The sequence below is a fragment of the Falco rusticolus genome, chromosome 5 (genome assembly GCF_015220075.1).
Source record: "Falco rusticolus isolate bFalRus1 chromosome 5, bFalRus1.pri, whole genome shotgun sequence".
Taxonomy (NCBI): Eukaryota; Metazoa; Chordata; class Aves; order Falconiformes; family Falconidae; genus Falco; species Falco rusticolus.
In genome coordinates, this window is record NC_051191.1 from 11,554,056 (window position 1) to 11,573,317 (window position 19,262).

At 41.4% G+C, this 19,262-nt stretch overlaps 1 protein-coding gene across 1 annotated transcript in view; it reads left to right on the forward strand.

Moving 5' to 3' along the window:
- The first annotated feature begins 14,044 nt into the window (after positions 1-14,044).
- The window catches only part of CTTNBP2 (cortactin binding protein 2), an 89,614-nt gene continuing 84,396 nt past the window's right edge, over positions 14,045-19,262 (forward strand). The window contains exon 1 of the mRNA XM_037389919.1: positions 14,045-14,202. Within this exon, the coding sequence (XP_037245816.1) occupies positions 14,134-14,202 (69 nt within the window). The 5' untranslated portion in view covers positions 14,045-14,133. The remainder of the gene's footprint in view (positions 14,203-19,262) is intronic.

A 19,262-nucleotide genomic window follows, 5' to 3' on the forward strand; every position in this document is an offset into this window, starting at 1 on the left:
AGGAGGGTCTTGCTTTGTATTTGAATATGCAATTTTACCAGTTAATGGAGGTTACTGTTAGAAGATGGTGAATATTAGAGTTTCTCAACATATCAATAGATTTTATTTCATTGGAAATGAATGATGGTTTTCTAGCATTAATTACTAATTTTCCAGTATGCCATTACTTAAGAAATCAAGGTGCTTACAATGGAAATTTAAGTGGAAAATATCTAGGTCATCTCTGAGCAAGTATGGTCTAGCACAGTGTTTCCTTAGCCTCTCTAAAACAATTCCTTTGTGCTTGCTAAAGCTTCTTATAAAGTAATTTTGGTCCACAAGCCCTAGGGCTCCAAAGCTATTGGTGGTTATCACCAGTTGCTTTCCCCTTCTAAAAGTGTCTTCTCACTGGGACACCAGTTTACAATTAACATTTACTTGGCACTTAAAACAATAAAATACTAGCATGTATTTCTGTTCCTCAGTTTCTTCCTCAGAGTAAGCACTCTCTAAGCTTCTATCAGATTCCATTTCTGTTTCTAATAGATGGCTTCACCTCTAGCCATTACATCCACTTCCCTCTATGTCATCCTGATAAGCTTCCTCTGAAGCAATCTGTTGAAAAAGTACCTTGTACATTTGCTAAACCTCTATGTCAGGTGATTTTTTAATTGGCCAGAGTATATGATCAAAGCTCTTGGGAAAAATCCATTGGTCTGTTCAGATTTGAAAAATCTTCCTCGAGTAATGACCATTTCTTTTACTCAAGGGTATCCTATTTGAATGGATCATCACAGAAGTTCAGAGACTGCATCTTTTCACCTCCATGCAGGATACAGGATTTTTCCCATTACTTCATGTGACAGGGAATCACAGGAGGATAAGTTCCATAAAGTGGGACCAATGGTTTAACACAGATGTACGCAGAGGAACTACCCAAAATTCTCCAGATCACATGAGGTTTCCAACCTGCTTTGTGGCAGTAGAGCTGGAACAAATATAGAAGGGTGAGTGACTGTAAATCCAACATGAAAAGGTTTATCTTCTTTGGTTCCACCCATGTGGAACAATGGGAACCACAAACATTGGTATAGCATTTTCGGTGGTGGGATTCCTTACTGCCTTATCAGAAGGGGCATTGGTAGCTGCTTTCCTTCTCCTCTGTTGCACTCACACACTTTGTGCCACTCTTCAGTTGATTAGCATTTTGAATTTTGCCACAAGATCATTCTGTTTCTATAGTGATCTTGGCACCACTAGTGTAGGCTCATTTCCTATCAGTCATGGTTTACTTACGTCAATGAGCGCATTATTTTCAACTGCGTTTCTTTCATTCCTGCATCATCTAGGTCATTATATTTAAATGCAGCCAATGAGACCAACAAGTTTCTAAAATTGCCAGAATATTGAGAACAGTCTGACAAACTGTACTATGTTTCTGCCTATTAATGTGCCATTATGTTGGGAAAACAGAGCATAAGTAAACACTAATTAGGAAAATAGGTAGGAAAAACCCTGAGTATGTCAGTACAGCACTCAGAAACAAAAACCTAAAAGATATAGAAGTTAAAATGTCGGAATATGTTAGTTTTACAGAAGGAGAAGTATTGAGTCCTAAAACCTACACCAGGGGCTTAGCAAGAGCAACAACAACAAAAAAGATGGCTAAGAAAGTCTTCAGAACATTATTGTTGTTTCTGCTTAGTTGAAGTTCTAGCTATTATTTACCATAATGTGTATAGCACAGGGCAGATGTCGTGTTCTGGTCTACCTTTTAAGAAGGCACCTGTAAATCAGGTAAATGAGCTTTTCTAATTCTGTGTACTGAAAACACTTCATAATTGTCTACACCGATCCATCTTTTTCACCTTCAGTAGCCACTATAATGATTTTTTGTTCTCTTGGATTACGAGTGTGTATGATGGAGGCCTCTGTTTTCAAACAAGGGAATTCAGGAAGAATTTCTCACTGAATGGGACAGCTAGTAGATAAAGACAAAACTTTCCCTAGAAATTATTTATTCTTCTTCCAGCACAAGTAATACAAAATGTACTGATGTAGTTTAGCTATGACAGACTATGAAAACAGGGATGTTGTTCAGACAGTTAATTTTTGTATGCTTGACTTTCTCTGATTTAAGATCGTGTTTTCAATAAAAGTATTGGAATTCTACATTACATTGAGGTAACCTTTTACAAAGGAAATTAAAGCAAGTAAAAAAATGCTTCTATTTCAGTGGGAGACATCTAGAAAATGTGAAGTTTTGTAGCAAGGATGGGTAGATAAGAATGAAAGTGTATTCCTTAATGATCACTGTGCTCTAGTCTTCAGTAACACGCCTGGTGAAAAAAAAGGGCTGAGAATGAGTTTGCAGGGATAGAAATGGAGGTACAGCTACTGAATGTTATGTTTATATCACTTCAGTTAATACGAGCCTGTGAAATCAACTTGAAACCCTAGAGAAGGTTGTTTGACTTTGAACCTGCGACCATCTCTAGCCCTGCCACAAATGTTGATATCTGTTTTATTAAAGACACATACATTAGAAACAGAATTAAGGACTTTACAAAGCCTCTTCCCAAAGCAACATCTCTGATGAGACGAAAAAGGTTTACTTTAAGAATTTCAGGGCAGAGACCAGTTATCATTTGCATTTGTGTTTCAGCTCTTGGAACAAGTGATTTCATTGCTGTTGTAATCTTGCTGGCTAAACTGTGCAAGAACAGTTCTTTTTGTCAAGTAATGGTATAACCTTCAGCAAAGCTGTAAGAAAAAGTGAACTAGGTGGGACAAGTGTTTAAGTTCTTATTTTGCAGCACTGGAACACTGAATTGAAATTTTTTTTATGCTTTTTTTTTTTTTTTTTTTTTAATAGGTCACTGAAAAATACTGCACTGGGCCTAAGAAAATTGCAGGTTGGGGTCAGGTCACTGAAAAATACTGCACTGGGCCTAAGAAAATTGCAGGTTGGGGTCAGGTCTGCAGCTGATGTGCATTGGTATTGTTTTGTTCTTTTGACTGTTCATTTCATACAACAGCCAAGAATCTGGTCTCCAATAAATAGGGCATTTTATTATGTTAACTCTGACAAAGTTCCAGGATACAAAAGAAGGTGAAATTGTTCTATAACTAAAACAAACAGCTCATGCTCAGACTCTCTAAACTCCATATCCACAAAGTGGGACTGAGACTTCAGAATCTTAAAAAGCCCTGCTACTGCTGCCTTTTCTGCAAAAATAACCAGTTTCAGAAGTGCAGAAGTTAGGAATTCCTAACCCAAGGTGATTTTGCTGTTGGATTCAGGCACTTCCAAAGCTAGCTACTAGCTTGCTGGTCAATAAGACCCAGGTTGCTTTGTGGATCTGGGCCAGAGAGAAAACATTGCTGGAGACAACTGGATTAAGCATAACAATCTCACAGACAGACACATAACAGACTCACAGATTCCACTGAAATGGAAATGAGATTGAAGTTTTAGTTAGAGGCTGTAACTAAATACAACAGCTGACTGAGGAAAACTTCTGATCAAAGAATCATAAACCAAATCTAAGCTATTTCTAATGAGAAAAATGAAGGAAGTAGAGAAGAGGTTGGCAGTCCTGGGTTAGTGGCTGGACTTGATGATCTTAAAGGTCTTTTCCAACCTACATGATTCTATGATTCCATGATTCTAAGATATACAATAGTAAATAAAGAACTTGAGGCCCATGGTTCACTGTGTTAAATGACTACAGAAATGCTGCAGAATAATTCAAAGTAATATAGCTACTCCCCCAAAAGTAAGAAAAATAAAGACTATCAATACAGAGTTCATTTCCATTTTCATCTAATGCTTTCAAATCAGACAAGTGACAGAAAAGACAAAACACGTTGATCAAACAAATATCAGGAAAAGCGGAGGAGGTTTTAATGAAGATTCATAAGATTCTAAGCAGGTAGTCAAAAATCAGTGTTACAAATAAGGCAGGATGTGAGTCACACTTATTTGTAGGTTGTTGTGTGAGTTCGGTCACGTAAACAAATTGTATTGGTCAGGCTCTAGTACGGACACATATCCTAAGCCAGATTGAAATTTGCGGTTGCCATCACGCAGTACATCCTGGCATCACACAGAACGAGGCTGAGCAAATCCACCTGCTTTGGAAGTGCTACCAAAGGAAAATCTCTGCTAGCTGATAGAAAAATATTCCATATGACAAATGTTTGAGCAATATGATATTAACAACATATGCATTCACATTATTTATAAAATTACAGTATGTTAGTTTTCTTTTCCAAGACGGCTAATTTAATTTCTACATTTCTTTGCCTGTAGCATGTCTTTGTGGAGCAATCTTTTCATTTTTTTAAAATAACTGATTTCCCTAACATACCACTTCATTAGAAAGTATACAATACCATTGGTAAGATGCTACGCTTGAAAAAAATATTCAAAATAATGTTCTCCTAGCTTTCATGGAAGAATATTTATCGGTATGAATGGCCAAGGGATAGTAATTTTGTCTTGTTTGTGTGTCCAACAAAATGGTGAATGAAATGACTGCTCCTCATATTCTTCCAGTTGGAAGCCATGACAATAAAAACAGGCGACAGCCTCAACTGGGAAGTCATGTTTTGGAGTAGAGAACTGCTATGGAGACAGCTGTGAAATTTCCATGCTTTCTGCCCCCATTTGATCAAAACTGAATGTCCAGACTCGTCACTGCCTACTGGAAGAGGACAGGTTTAGAATTTTTCTGGTTCTGTCGTTTTTTGTTGCCTGCCTGATAATTTTGCTCACTAGCATGCTCTATGGGCATTTGAAGCAGCACAGTACCAGTCTGACTTAGTGTTCCAATTTCTGAAGCATGCCGAGTCACCTGATGGGACGTCAATATTCATGACAGTTTTCTGCCACATATCCATCTAAAAATGTGACTCAGGAAACAGAACGGGAGCTTTACCCTCTATCATGTGCCTCATGTACAGGTGGACATATCAAAGTGCTTCTGGTTCCCCTTTGCTGCATTTCACTCTCCCTCTGCACAAATATTAGTGTACTCAAGATGTGGGAGAAGGCATCCTTGCATGTGCAAAGACTTTCAGCCACATAACCTCTTAGTGGCGTCTCCTTGAACCTCTCCCATCCACAGTGTCAACTTCTTTCTTCAACCAGGAAACAGTCAGTACTTTTTCTCTTGCAGTAACTGATAAAAGTCTAATAATTTATTTCTCTAATTTTCTTATTACTCAGTTCATGTGCTGAGACAGTAATTTATTTGCTTTGGTGTTGGTTACATTTTGTCACTGTCACTTCGCAGGAGTTTCCAATACACTGCTGGTTCTGTTTTCACCTTTGGTAATGACTTGCTTTAGTGTGAATTCCATTCTTCTTTGCACTAACTGGAGTCTCTTCTTGACTGCCCCAATTCATTTCAGAGGGTATAACCTGTCTCATTCAATGCATAACCATCTCCTGAAAAGTGGGATGTGCCATGTATATATGTCCCATTACGCTAGTGATGATTAGTAAGGTAGGCAATGCCGGAAAAGGAAGAGCAGCACTACTTTCTCATAAATACAAGCCAGTGTCATGAATTATATGAAGAAACTTATCTCAAGGATGACACTACCAGCCTAAATGTTGCCTCTTTTCACAAGATTTAATTTGTTGATTCAGTGTTGCAACATGCAGCTGCCATTAAGTATTTTATAGCTTTCCTATTCATATTCTAAGGTGTCTTTTTTTTTTTTTTTCTTTTTCTTTTTTCTCGACTACTGACCTGAACTACTCAAAACAAAGTGCTGGTAAAGATCAGTTTAGGGCTAGGCACTTTGATCGGGGGAACAAATGAAGCAATATTACACTCAAGTTCAGAACCTTTAAACAGCTTACTGTAACTATATTGTTGTTCAAATCCCCTTGCTGCAGTTACAAAAAACCAGCATGACAAAAAGAAACTATTAGGCTTGGCACAGTCAAGTCACCTTTGAACAATTTGTCAGGTTCTGAATTTTCTGCAGATTAATAATGCTTGTCCATCAGAATGCGAAATGACTTATCCTGCGATGTGTCTAATTGCATATTTCCAGGATCTTCCATGGAAAAGGCCCATGACAATAATTAATACCTAATGCTATAAACACCATTGCTTTGAGTGTTGCCTAGCAACCAGCATCCCGTAGGCTTCCTAAGGGGCCTCAAATAAAGGCAGGAGTGCAATCCTTTTGTACCATTATGGGTGAGAAGCTGCTTTGTTCTAGGCTCGTGCTCTGTTCTCATTTTTTCTAGAATGATCTCTGTGAAACAAATCTCCTTTATGAGGTTGCATGTCTGAAGAGGCTTTTCAAAGGCTAAACAGAAGCCAAATGCTGCACATGCTGATTTTTTTTATATTTTGGGGTACCTTTTACAATCAGAAACACAACCACTATCCTCTTGTTACCCTCCAGCGACACAGCCTTGTTTCCAAAGGAAACTGGGTTCTTAGAGAATTCATACGTTAAATTTAAAAAAGGACTTGGGCTGTGAAGCATTTTTATAGAAATACTGTTGCCTTTCAGTGGTATATACAGTGCAGAGTAGAACAACCTTTACTGAAATGCAGTCTTTCCCAGCTGTGAAAGCATTCCTTTTTCATAGTGCCATTTTGTTAAGTACCAGTTCATTTCCAGTGCAAGCTCTTTATCTTGGCACAGGGACATCTAAATCTCTTCTCATTAAATATATATTTTCTCAGATGGTCACTTCAATAAGAGCAAGAGTCTGGAAACCTGTATTCCAGGGTTTCCTTTCTCAGGTACGGTTTCTGAACTGTTCTGTGGTCCCTAGGAAGTCACTCAGCTTTCCTTTATCTTTGTTTTTACATTGAAATAACTGCTGAAATATCTTCAGACTCAGAATGATATCGTGGTGCTTAATTAGTAGCTACTATCTTATTTGATAGCCCTTAAGGAAAAGTCACCAGTATCAGGACGTATTTAATTTTGTTATAAATAATGCAGAATTTATATAGTTTTAAGCTAACACATTCAGCACTATTTGAATAGAAAAGATACAGCAAACATTCTGATTTTAAAGTAATAATTTTATTGACAGGACAATGTAATATGTATGCTAGGATCTGGAAGAGGTTAAACTGACTGATTCATAATCCAGTCCTGTGTTTCTATGAATCGTATTTTGGAGTTGTTTTAAAATAACAAAGATAAACTATTATGTAAATATTCCTCATTCCAAATCCACTGACTTTCCTTTTTTTCTGCCTTTGTCTTGCTAGATTATTCAGTTTTTTGAGATGTTTTATAAAGTCATTATATTCATACAGATTTCTTTTTGCAACACACCTTCTGTAGAGCTTTGGGTGTTTATTCTTGCCCAGACTTGAAATCTCAAAGAAAATTGTCAAGGCACAGAAGGCAGGAGAGTCCCCAGCATCCACTGAGAGCTGATGAAACTCGGGAACCTAAACACTCTTTTCATTTTTGCAACAGAGATAGTTTTTTTAATTTTGTTTCCATTTAATTCACAGTGAGGTAGGCAAATGACACCTTGAGCACCAAAATCCCATACAATCTAAGTGACAGTGTAAACCATCTCAGTCTTGATCCAGAATTTAAATGGTACAGTAAAAGCAGAATCGTTAATCCCTGACTTAAAGATTTCAGTGCAGCTGTACATTGGAAGATGTTTGTACATGACAGGAAAGACTAGACAGGGTTATCTCTCTCCTGCTCATTGCTTTTCCTCTGTCTGCCTCATTTACATGTAAATAAGTGAATTTTGCACACATACTGAATCCCACATGAATTATAATTTTGACTTTTTTACTTGTGATTTCACAATGAAAGTCTCCTACTGATTATTTTTTTTCTGATTAAAACATTCATCAGCACTTGATGGTCATAAACTTGAACCACAGGTTTACATGTGAGTTGCCTGTCTTTAGTTTAGGTCACTATGAGTTTGGCAGTATGATCACGTTAGTTCAGTTTAAGGAACACACATTGTCAACGTTGTCATTTCACAGAATTATTTTTCAACTTTGAGAGTATAAATAAAGTTCCATTGCAAAAGCTGAATTGCATCAGTAAGTGCATCGTTCTCCTACAGGCAAGCAAATTAGTTCATTTACTCTAGCAAATGCTTGTTTTCCAGGAGGGAGTTAACTTCTCAGCACAATGCTTTCTGTTCTGTGTCAGCAGCACAGGAGCTGATTCTCTTGGGCTATGGTTCTACAGTGTCAGTGGTGTAGCTAACAACCTATTGAAGCAGTTTTGTTTCATTAGCAAGGGAATTTCTCCCTAGTGCAGCATTTCAATACAAACAACATTTCATTACCTGGTCCCCATATAGAAGTTCAAGTGCTAAGGTAGTTACACCTTACAGAGACTGATCCTTCTTGGCAATGAATTGATTAACCTCCCTTGAGATTTTATTTCTACAATTACACAGTAAAGGTCCACTCAAAGCTGTTTCATGTGCTGAATGCCCACATACAGTGCTGCACTTGCACAGTCAGCTCTCAGAGCAATAGTTGAGCTTTGGCAGAGAGGACAGCCGCCACTCTGTGCACTGTCATTTCGATTCCAGACAAGTTTCTTCTAAGATACAGCGGTCCATATTGGCAGTGGTACAGCTTCATCCCTACAGAGGGGCATTTAGCGATCCAATATTGTTCCTAGGATGTCAGCAGTATAAGAAAATTTCAAAATTAACCTTTTGTATAATCAAAAGGGGGAAACGCCAAACCAGCGAGGATAACAATCAATGGATTCTTTCTCAAAAAACAAACAAACAAACAACACCCACCCCCAAAACCAAACCAAACACCAACCAAAAAAAAAAACCAAACCCAAAACCCAAAACAAAAAAACCCCACCAGATTCTGCAATAAAGTGATTTAACAATCACTGAAAAAAATTAATTTCACGGTGTGGTGATTTGAGGGCTAAGAGTTAAATTCCAAAATGAGGTAGTGCACTTCCCAGCACTGCAGATCACTGCATAACTCCTGCCAGTGAAGGAACAAACTCTTCCACGTCTGGCAGTTGCAGCATGAAATCCCCTGCCTCCTGCCACTACAGCCGATATGATCACAGCAGCAGGCATTTCTCCTATGTCCAGAAAAAAATGTGTTTTTTTGCTTGGAAGTGCTGATGCCTGTAAAATTACATTAGTCATCATGCCTGCTCAGGGAAACTGTTTCTGAGACTTCTTGATTCCTGCATCTTTACTGCTTTAGTTAGCAGTCTCTTGTGGATCTACTTCACATTCCTTACTGGTACCTATGAGAAGATGAATGAAAGAAAGAAATAAGATAAGGCTAGAAGTTTTTCTGAATATTTTCATAGATTTTCAGTCTAATAATTTTCACTGTACCTTTCCAGTATTTGGAAAGCAGTACAGTCTTTTTTGCCTTGACAGTAAATGACTTATCATTCTCTTCCTCATAGGGAAACACATGCAAAACAAATATTCAACTTTTTCAGGTATGACAGCATAGGCTTGAAATACATTGATAGTCTAGTAGCAGCTTATGGATTTCAATGCTGGGGAGATCAGTGTGTGATCTTTTCTTTTTGCACAACATAAACTGCAAGACTTCTTTAAAATAAATGTTTCAAATTCATGGGTTGTACCCATTTTTAGTTCCTGGATTCCATTCTGTGCTCAAATTTCTAAAATTTAGGCACAGCAAATGCACAGATTTTAGATTCCAGTTTATCTTTTCCTCCTCATGTGTTAAAATGAGGTCTCATTTAGAATCCTCCTGCTCAAGGTTAACCTTCTGAATTGTCACCTGTAATTTTTAGACATTTCCAAGATGTCACAGTACTGGCAGAATGATGTCATTCAAGGTGAGGCCTCAGTGATACCAGTTTTCTCTTTCTGTGCAAAAGATAGTTAAGTATCTTGCCATTTTGCTCTTTAGTATGATGTAAGGTTTGCAGTAGGCACTAACACTTCATTTTATGTTTTAAACACTAAACCACAGTTCATAAACATTCAAGTAACCTTTCCTGAGACATCAGTAATGCTAACACACAAAACATTCTATTGTGATAGCTTCCCCTTCCTTTTGTCCACTTGTGCCTTTCTAAGCAGATCATAGCCAGTTTTCAACATTCCAGTCATGTGTATCACGTCACTAGCTTATACAAATATGCAGCACTGTTGAATTTATGCTTATAAAACAACAATTCCAATACTTTATTTATTAGATATGTTCTTTGTCCATACATAGTCAATTAAAGCATCTCTTTTGTTGATGCCTACTGGAGATTACATTTTGTTCACCAAGCTTTGATTTTTATCTCCTTTTCACCTTTCTTTTTGTTGTTGCTTTAACATCCTCTGAAGGAGCCAACAGGCCTTCTAGAATACTGATTCTTTTTCTATTGAATTTCACCCAGACAGTGGTACACCATCTTCCAGAGAAAGTAAGCCCTTCTTCACAAAAAACCCAAGGTAATGGTTCAGTTATCAGTGCTTTGAATTGCTGAATTGCTTACAGGTCTCCAAGACCAAAGTTTCCTGAAGAGGTAATCAGTGCAGTATTTGAATTATGTTGTTTGGCTTGGCTTGATGAGTTCTAGATGAGGGTGATGGCAGAAGTGTCTTAAGTTAGCACTGAGGTGACCTTTGAAAATATTGCAATGATACAGTGATACATTACTTCTTCTCAGATATCCAATATTCTGTAAAAAATTAGCTTGGGACTTCAGTGTCTCCTGCTTGGTTTAAATTCAGACACAGGCTTATTTTTTGGAAAAGAGTGAATAAAATACCATTTTACATTTTTTGTTCATTTAAATGGTTGGTAGCAAGGCGATAATGCCTCAACACACTTTATGATTTAGATACATAGCAGTTTGCTTCCCTGCCAGCGTAAAGCCAAGGCATGCATTTTCTACTCTACCACATCAGTTGTGTGCTAATGGAGGGAGCACCGTTCAGTCCAGCAGCTGTATCCTGTAAGGTGTGGACATTCCACCGCTGCATGCCAGCTCTAGTCATAGGAAAGAAATATATTTAAAGCTCGGTTGTAAGGCCTGCTCTAGGCTTGGCATTGCCTTTATGTCACTCAAGCCAAATAAAACTGGAACAGCAGAAAAAGAGTTAATTGCATTCAGCTTGCCAGCTATGTGCTAGTAGTAAAACAGTGAGCAACTTTCTTTGTGAAAAGCAACTTTTTTGCCTCACTGTAGTGATAAAATTATTTGTAAAAGCACAGGCAGTTTCTTCTCCTGGAGGGGCTCTGGCTTAGCCATGTGTTAAAGAGGTGTTTTACCCTGTATGATACAGGCAATGACAGTGAACCATGGGAACAATCACGAAGCCATGCTGTCCCTCTCTTATGCACAACTTATGATGTGCATAGTTGCTATATTACTGAGGTTTTAAAGCCAGTTCTGAAGGAGGATGTCAGCAGCATAAACAGAGCAACTAGAGAATAAGTAAGACATTGTTCAGTGATGCAGTACTAAGAATCAGGGAAAAAAACACTTCCTACTTTTAAGATGATCCAAAGTCCAAAAATGTTCTTCATGCAGCAAAACCTCAAAGATATTTAGGCCCCTACCAGCATATCACTGAAGATGCAGCAACAATGGCTATGCAGCATGAGAATCTACTCCCAGTAGTGAATGGTGATATCTAATATGGATTTTAGCGCTCTCACATCAACAGGAATCCCCGTTGCTGTCATTAGGGGAAAGAGAGAAGACACACAAACATGTAGTATAGGCTCATACAACTCAAAAATCAATAATATTTTCAAAATGTTGTGACAATTCATTTCATGGCATAAAGAAGAAATACAAATCATTCCTCCTTTAAAAGCATACTTGCCGTCTTTTTGACCACAACAGCTTCCAACAACCTCAAAGTGATTCCAGCAGTTGGATGATGTGCTGGATATTAGTTGTCTGGAGGTGGGCTTTTAACTGAAATGTTGCTGGTCCATCTATCCCATTAATTTTTCTCTGGCTGAGATCTGAACACCCCCATCTCTCTCAGAAATCATTTTAAATTTATCTTTGGATGAGGAAAGAGAGATCAGTTCTCCAGTCTGAGACGGAAAGTTATGGCTAACCTAATATTCATTGTTATTTTGATAAATGTACATTTGGTAATTGATAAAATATCAGCTAAACCAGAGCTTAATACCTGAGCAGAGCAAGAGATGAATGGTGCCATCTTTGCTACATCATTGCTGAGAACTGGATAGTTAAAAAAGGTAGTATTTACACAGCATGTTGCATGCATGTTTGTACCAACGTGGTTAGAAAGACACATAAGTAACTGTGATGGCCAGCAGATGATTCTAACACAAGAGTGAAATACTGGAAACTATAATGGTAGGCAGAAATCAGTAAAAGATATTCTCAAACTAGTTTTAAAGCTTCAAGCTTAAAACCATTTTGGAGAGGAGTAAGTATGACAAAGTCCATAGGAAACAAATGACTTCTTATTAAGTTTCTCAATGGCAAAACACCACATGCTCTTCAAAATGTATATAACTTAATTATGAGTAATGTGTGGTACTTTGCTTTCAATAAAGTAAGCAAGCAATGATGTATCCTAACACCAATTAAATGGTGTTAGAGTTCTGGGAGCCAAGAAAAGCAAGTTGTTTTAGGCTCTGTGTCATCAATGGAGTTTCTCAGTTTCAGCGGTGAAAAGGATGCAAGCACTCACTACAGTTACAAAAAGTGTAAAGCTTGAGTAGGAGGACAGCTAGATGATTTTTAAGGAAAAAGAAAAACAAACCCTGAACAGAGAAGGCATGTTTGACTGGATTTTACGTGCCCTATAATGGATCCTATACACTGCCTTCTGCTCACTCTGTTCAGTGTACATTTATGTTACGGCTGGGAGTTGATTCTACTAATCACTCATCAGTTTCCCTTCCAGTAATGTAAAGGGGAAAGTTCATGCATGTTTTTACTTACATCCTTAGGTACTGCATGCTTAAAAGAACATTTGCTGTCTTTGATCAAGGGAAGGCATTGGCCCATTTCTGTCTGGTTGCGGTGCCAAGGGAGTTCAGCATGAACTCAGACCTGAAGCATATTTATGAAAGGAGACTGGCAAGGCACAGAGGAGCCTGCTGTTGGTGGAAGTTGTATGCGGCTACAGAGTAAACAGGTTGCAAATTCAGCTTATAATGGATCTGAGCTGGTTCCAGAGGAGGGTACATTTGGATTTTGTTTTGGTCTATACCTCACCGGGTAGGTTCCCATCGCAGTGGGGCAACACCTTGAGGAACAACCCCTGGAGGCAGACAGGCAGCACAGATGGAAGGGTGCTCCTGGGGGGAACATTTAGCCTGTCTGGTAGCAAGTTCAGCTCAGCCGCCCGAAGAGTCGGAACAGGCTTTAGCTTTGGTACCAGCCTGTTACTGCAACGGGCAGCCCCAGGCCAGTGTGGGGGCTCCAGGCCTGGGGCTGAGGCGCGTAGAAGCACTGGGCCTATGTGCCCGTCCACCCACAGACGGCTCTGAAGCCACCCTTGCGCGGAAGGTAAGCCTGTAAGCAAGAGCCGGCGGCAGAAATGTCCTCCCCCAGCCCCTCCACGGAGGACAGGGAGGGAGAGGTGACTCCTGCCAGCACCCCCAGAGAGAAAGAGGCAAAGCGATGCCCTTCCCTTAAAGGCTTCAGCGGGCTTAAGGATCTCATCGATCAGGTGAGACAAACCCACCGTAAAAAAACCTTTTTTTTTTTTTTTTTTTTTTTTAAGCCCCATCCACAACCTTTCCTTTCGTTCTTCTAGCTCCCAAGCCACGGGTGAGGGAAGGGAGGAGAGCGGTGCCTGCGTGGGGCCCGGGCAGCGCGGTGGCGGAGGCACTCCCCTCAGCCACCATGGCGCGCCGGTAGCCCGCGGCGGGGTCCCGCTCCCCCTCCTCCGCATGGCTCCGGGCCGCCTTATGGCGGCCGGTGGAGGGGGTGGGTGGGGAAACCCGAGTGCCCGCCGGCGGGAGTCGCTCGCCTCGGCCGGCTAAGGGGGCGGCTCGGCTTCGGCAGCCCCGCCTGCGCGGCGCCGGAGGGGTTAAGCGCCCCCGCTCCCGGTGGGCTCGCTGCCGGCGGGGAGGGGGTTAAGCGCCTGGCGGCGGCGGCTGCCGCCACTCGGCTCCGCGCCGCTCTCCGCGCCGGAGCCGTTACAGTGGGAAGATGGCGACGGAGGGCGCGAGCGGCGAGTCGGGCTCCGGCAGACGGGAGGACTCGGCGGCCACGGCAGCGGTAACCGGCTTGGCGGGAGAGGGGGGTCCGGGCCAGCCGGGGCCAGGAGGGCTCCCTGTGGGGATGGGACGAAGCGGCGCTTGGAGACCTGCCTCCCCCGCTCTGTCCCTCCGCCCTCCTTCTCCCCCGGGGCGGGACGGGGCTCGGCTGCGGGAACCGCCGCAGCCGAGCCCCGTCCCGCCCCGGGGGAGAAGAGAGAAGGGCGCGGGGTCTCCCTCCCTGCCGGCTTCCTTCTCCCCCTCTGCAGGGGCGGCGGGCTCTCTCCCGCATTGTTCCTTCCCGCTGCTCCGGCGCGGGGTCGGCGTGCGGCACCCGTGAGGGTGCACGGGGCCGGGGGGTCCGCTCCCCCGTCTCGCCTCGGGCACCCACCCGCTCACCCACCCGCCTTTCCCAGCCGCTTGCCACAGCCAGGGCGGCTGCGCCCCGTCTCCAGGCGGGCTGAGGTGGTGACAGCGGCCGGGGCGGTGGGACCTGTCAGATCGGGGAGGGGGAGAAATGTGGGCCTTTAACCCTTTGCCGGGCGGCGAGGAGCTTGCTCTCTCCTTCCATCCCCCCGTGCGGCGTTTGCGGCGCCGGGGCAGCGTCCTTTCCCCTCCCGTCCCCGCCCCGAGCGCCGGTGTGTGGAGCAGTCTCCGCTCCCCGGGCCTGCGCCCCGGGGGCAGGATCTGTCTCCCCGCTTAAAATATCCCAGAAGCCGGGCAGACCCCCCCCCGCTCCCGGCGTGCCTTATCCGCGGGTGGGTGAGGCGCCTGGGGCGGCGGTGTGCTGCCGGTCGGTTAAAACGGTGTCGGATGGAGGCTGCGCTCCCCTTGGCGAGCGGGGGGCTGCTCGGGCTCGCCGGCCCGACGCCCTGGCAGGGGAGCAGGGGCTCGCCTCTCGGGCGGTCTGCGCCTGTGCTGCTTCCCCGGCTCCTCACCCGCAGCGGCAGACCCCGCTCGGCGGGCTGCGCTCCCTCCCGCGGCGCGTCCCAGACCCGGCGTGCTCAAACCTGCCTGGGCGCCCACCGAGGCTCCGCTGCCCGTGGCGGCGGCCTGGCCGGCAGCGGAGCGGGGTGGCCGGGTCCGAAACCGGGCTGCAAGTGCTCGGCCTCGTCGTGACATGCCCAGGTTGAGGCAGTAAAACCCCTGTGCCGCCCCTTTTGCTTGGGGTCGTCTCTGGAGGGGATCACCTATCGCTAGCGATAGGGTCACTAGTTTCTGTGTAATTATTGCCGGCATTTTTTATTATTATTTTGTTTTCTTTCAGACAGGCACTAATTCTTATCTGAAATCCTGTTCCAACTGTGCACTTAATCATCCTTGCGTGTATTAACTACTGCAGTGTTGTGGAAATTGAGTTTTACTTATAAAAAGTAAACCTTACACAGTGAATTTTTATAACGTCATTGTCTTTTAAAACAATGACATAACCATGACATAAATGAATGTTAAGGTAAGAGTTCACAAAAGCAGACTATTAAATACTTTAAAGCCCTAGTTTTGAGTTAAAAAAAAAAAAACAAACCAACCACTAAATTATTTAATACAGTCATGTAATTACTCTCTTGAGTTTGAGTTTTAAAAACTCAAACGAGTAGCTCGTAATCAAGGAGCACTCCAGTATTGTCCTGCTAGGTAGTGCAATGTAAGCCACTCGTGCAATTTGATGTTCTCATTGTGGAAGGCAGGAGCAATAGCCTTATACTGCACACTGCTTTTAAAACATTTTTTTAAAGCTGAAGAGATGCTAGGAAGTAACCTGTGTGTTGCTCCCTTACAAAAATAATAGCCATACTGAAGCAATAACAAAATGTTTTTTAAATTATTGCTTTTAATTTGCCTTCAGTCATTAAATATTTATTACTCCTTTTCATCTTTTTTTGCTTTGCCAATGCAAACATGGTATTGTTGATTTCATTTTATCTCTTGTAGAGGAAAGCAAAAGGAACTCCTCTGTGCAATGAAAAGATTTTAAAAAATGTTTATATAATACTCCAGTATTCCTTTTGAAGGGTTAGTGTGAATAGCTTGTTTTCTGTCTTCAAAGTCAAGATACATAATTATGAATTGGATTGCCTTGCTTACTTTTAGGATGACAGTAAATGTCCAGGTGACTAACTTGTAAGTCATGCTAAATGTCAACTTATAATTAAGTACTGTTTTCAGTACAGTTTTAGTTTGTGATTTTTGGTTTGAGGGTGTTTTTTATCCAGGTCTCAGAATTCTTATTGCACAAATGTTGCAGTAAAAAACTGTAGGAACAGTATTTGTAATAGTAATATGTTAATGTATAGATTTTGTGGTGTAAGCAGGGGATATAATACACAAGACAGCACAGTAGGGTTTCTTGATACTAAATGCTGTTATTGCATCTTGGTATGCTTTCAGTAAAATCACTGGAAAAAAAGGACTGTTTTTTGCTGCTTTTAGAAGCACTATAGAAAAGGATTAAAAGGGCCCCCCTCCCTCCTGTTTTTTACATTTACCAGGGAATTTGACTGAAAAAAGCCTAGACTGCTTTATAGTATGTTACAGTAAGAAGCAAAGCTGATAATCTTGTCATTCTGATTTTTCTTGGACGAAGCACAGCATTTGGTAAGCCCACCACTTCTTTCCCACAAAATGTTGGTATTTTTATCATGGTAAGGATGACAAGGAAGAATGGCAGGGGAGTGGTTCTGGTCCTTTTTCATACCTGCACAGCTTGATTGCACTGAAGCCAGTGAAATTGTATTGGTGCAATTTGGACTAGAATTGAGAGAAAACATATGTGTGTATTTTAAAACATCTTTGAATGACTTCCATCTGCATAATGTCTACCAATAATGATTATATAATAGCAAGAAATAATCCAATTTAACAGTCTTTTTGTTGAAACACTGAACATCAGCCTGCTGTGCATAGAGGGCTGGCTTGTCACACAGTACAGCTTCAGTGTAGCTTTAACAAAGCCTATGAAAAGCCTGTTATATCAAACACGAAGTCTGTTAAAATTATTCAGTACATTTTCTCGGTTTGATTTTTGCTTGACCAGTGATCAAAAGCATAAACGTTATTTTTCTCTGAAAGACAGTATCTTCCGCTGTCTGTAAAGCTGTAAATGTAGAAGATGTTGGTAAAATGGGAAGTGGAACCTTGACTCCTCTGAAGTGAGGAGAAATTTTGCTGCTGTGTTCATTGGTCAAAATTTCATTGAGAATTATGTGTGCATAACCAAAAGGATCAGTCTGTGTTGCTGTGGGTCACGTAACAGTACAAAAAAGTTACACTACAGGAAAAAGTCAATATTGAAAAAAAAATTGATAAATGGAGAGAAATTCCATGACACTTTGTGGTGACGTTGTGTACGATTTTATGCTCAGCTTGGTATACTCGCTATCTATTGATCTGCAAGAATGCTTGTAGTAGGACTGCCATTCTGGTCAATATAGTGAAATGCTAAATAATGTTTTGATCAGATCAATTACAGAGGCTGATTTAGATCAGTTGGAGTTATTCTTATCTGAAAAATATTGCAAGTAGCAGAAAATGAGACCATAACCCTTGAAAAGCAAAGACTATGTATCTTATTAGGGATTACATCCTAGGAATGGCCACTTGCAAAAGGACTTAGATTAACAAGCACTGTCCTCATCTGAATACGAGTTCTCCATGGAGTGTGATTGTTCAGAGGAATTGTTTTCATCTAGTCAGATGCGTGATGCTGTTGTGGTGTTCCAACATGGAGGTGAGATGGAGAGACAGGACAGTTTTGTCTGTTTTAGTCCTGCTGCACCTCTGTGGCGAGAGTGGTCTTGATCCATCTTGCAGTGATGTGCTCCAAACCTTTCTGCTTCTTTTCCTCCTGCTCAAACTACAGCATTGCCTTTTCTGTGCCTTCTACTCCATGAAGGCGCTGGGGGGTGAGAAAAGGTGGCTACAGAATGTAGTTTGCTTTTTAAATGTTCCTTTTTCTTCCAAGTGTGGACTTGTCACACTGTCATTGAGGGTGAAGTGCAGAGGGGCAAGGCTGTAAGCTGGATGTGTGAAAGTGGCATGGAGGTGCAAATCTGTAGGATGCAGTACGTCCTGTCCTGTTGTTTTTCCAACCACTTTGACTTCATCTGTTTAGGCATTGCTTTGGCCTCAGAGGTGATATACAAAGACAGGAATAGAGATGGAAATTGGGATGGGAGGGAAAGTACTTAGGAAGACAACAGTTTGAGGTCTGCTTCCGCACCCATTCCTACCCAAGAAAAGGATCAGTTGTTTTACAATACCTGTGTAATCCTTAAATATGTAGATGGCAGCGTGTGGGGTAGGCTTAGGGAAGAGGTACTGTCTCCTGGGCATTGATTTTTGGTTCTATTGTAGCACAGGGTAAGGTGTAAAATTCTGGAAGACTTAAAAGATAGCTTCTGGAAAACTTCTAAAGATAGCTTCAGCAATGCCTGCCTGTATCTGGTTCTAATCCTATACTATTTGCCTTAGAAGTGACTTATCTGAAAGTAACTTTCTGAATAGAAATTACCTGTTAAATTTAATTAAGACTTTAAACATTGAAGGGTTGTGGGCCTAGATCCATAAAAATAAGACTTAGTTACCTAACTTGCACTGAAATAAAAAATGACTAAGTACCTTTGTGGCTGTTAATAGATTGCAAACATGTTTTAACAGCTATGACAATATCTGGGTATGTGTAAAGGTCAGTGTCTTGCTAATTTTGGAGGGGTTGGGGGCTGGTTTTCTTGTTTCCAAAATACATTTCCCAATTTTGAAGTATATTTATGGTTAATGTTGAAGCTGTTAAAAGTTTTTGCAGTTAGCTCAAGCAAAAAAAAAAAAACAACGCCACAGCAACTAAACAAAACCTCCCCTATACCTTTTAAAGAAAACCTTTGAAAAATCCAGAAAGCAAGGGAGCTGTGCTTGGGAAAGAGGGCAGAATAAGCAGGTAACTTCATGTGAACAATCTAGTAAGAGTAATTGAGCTAATGGATAGGCATAATTAAATGTGTGTACAGTCTCCTCATGATCCCTCAGATATGATTGTATGGAATTTTATGTAAGTCCTGGATGGTACTCTCTTCAGCAAGATACTTA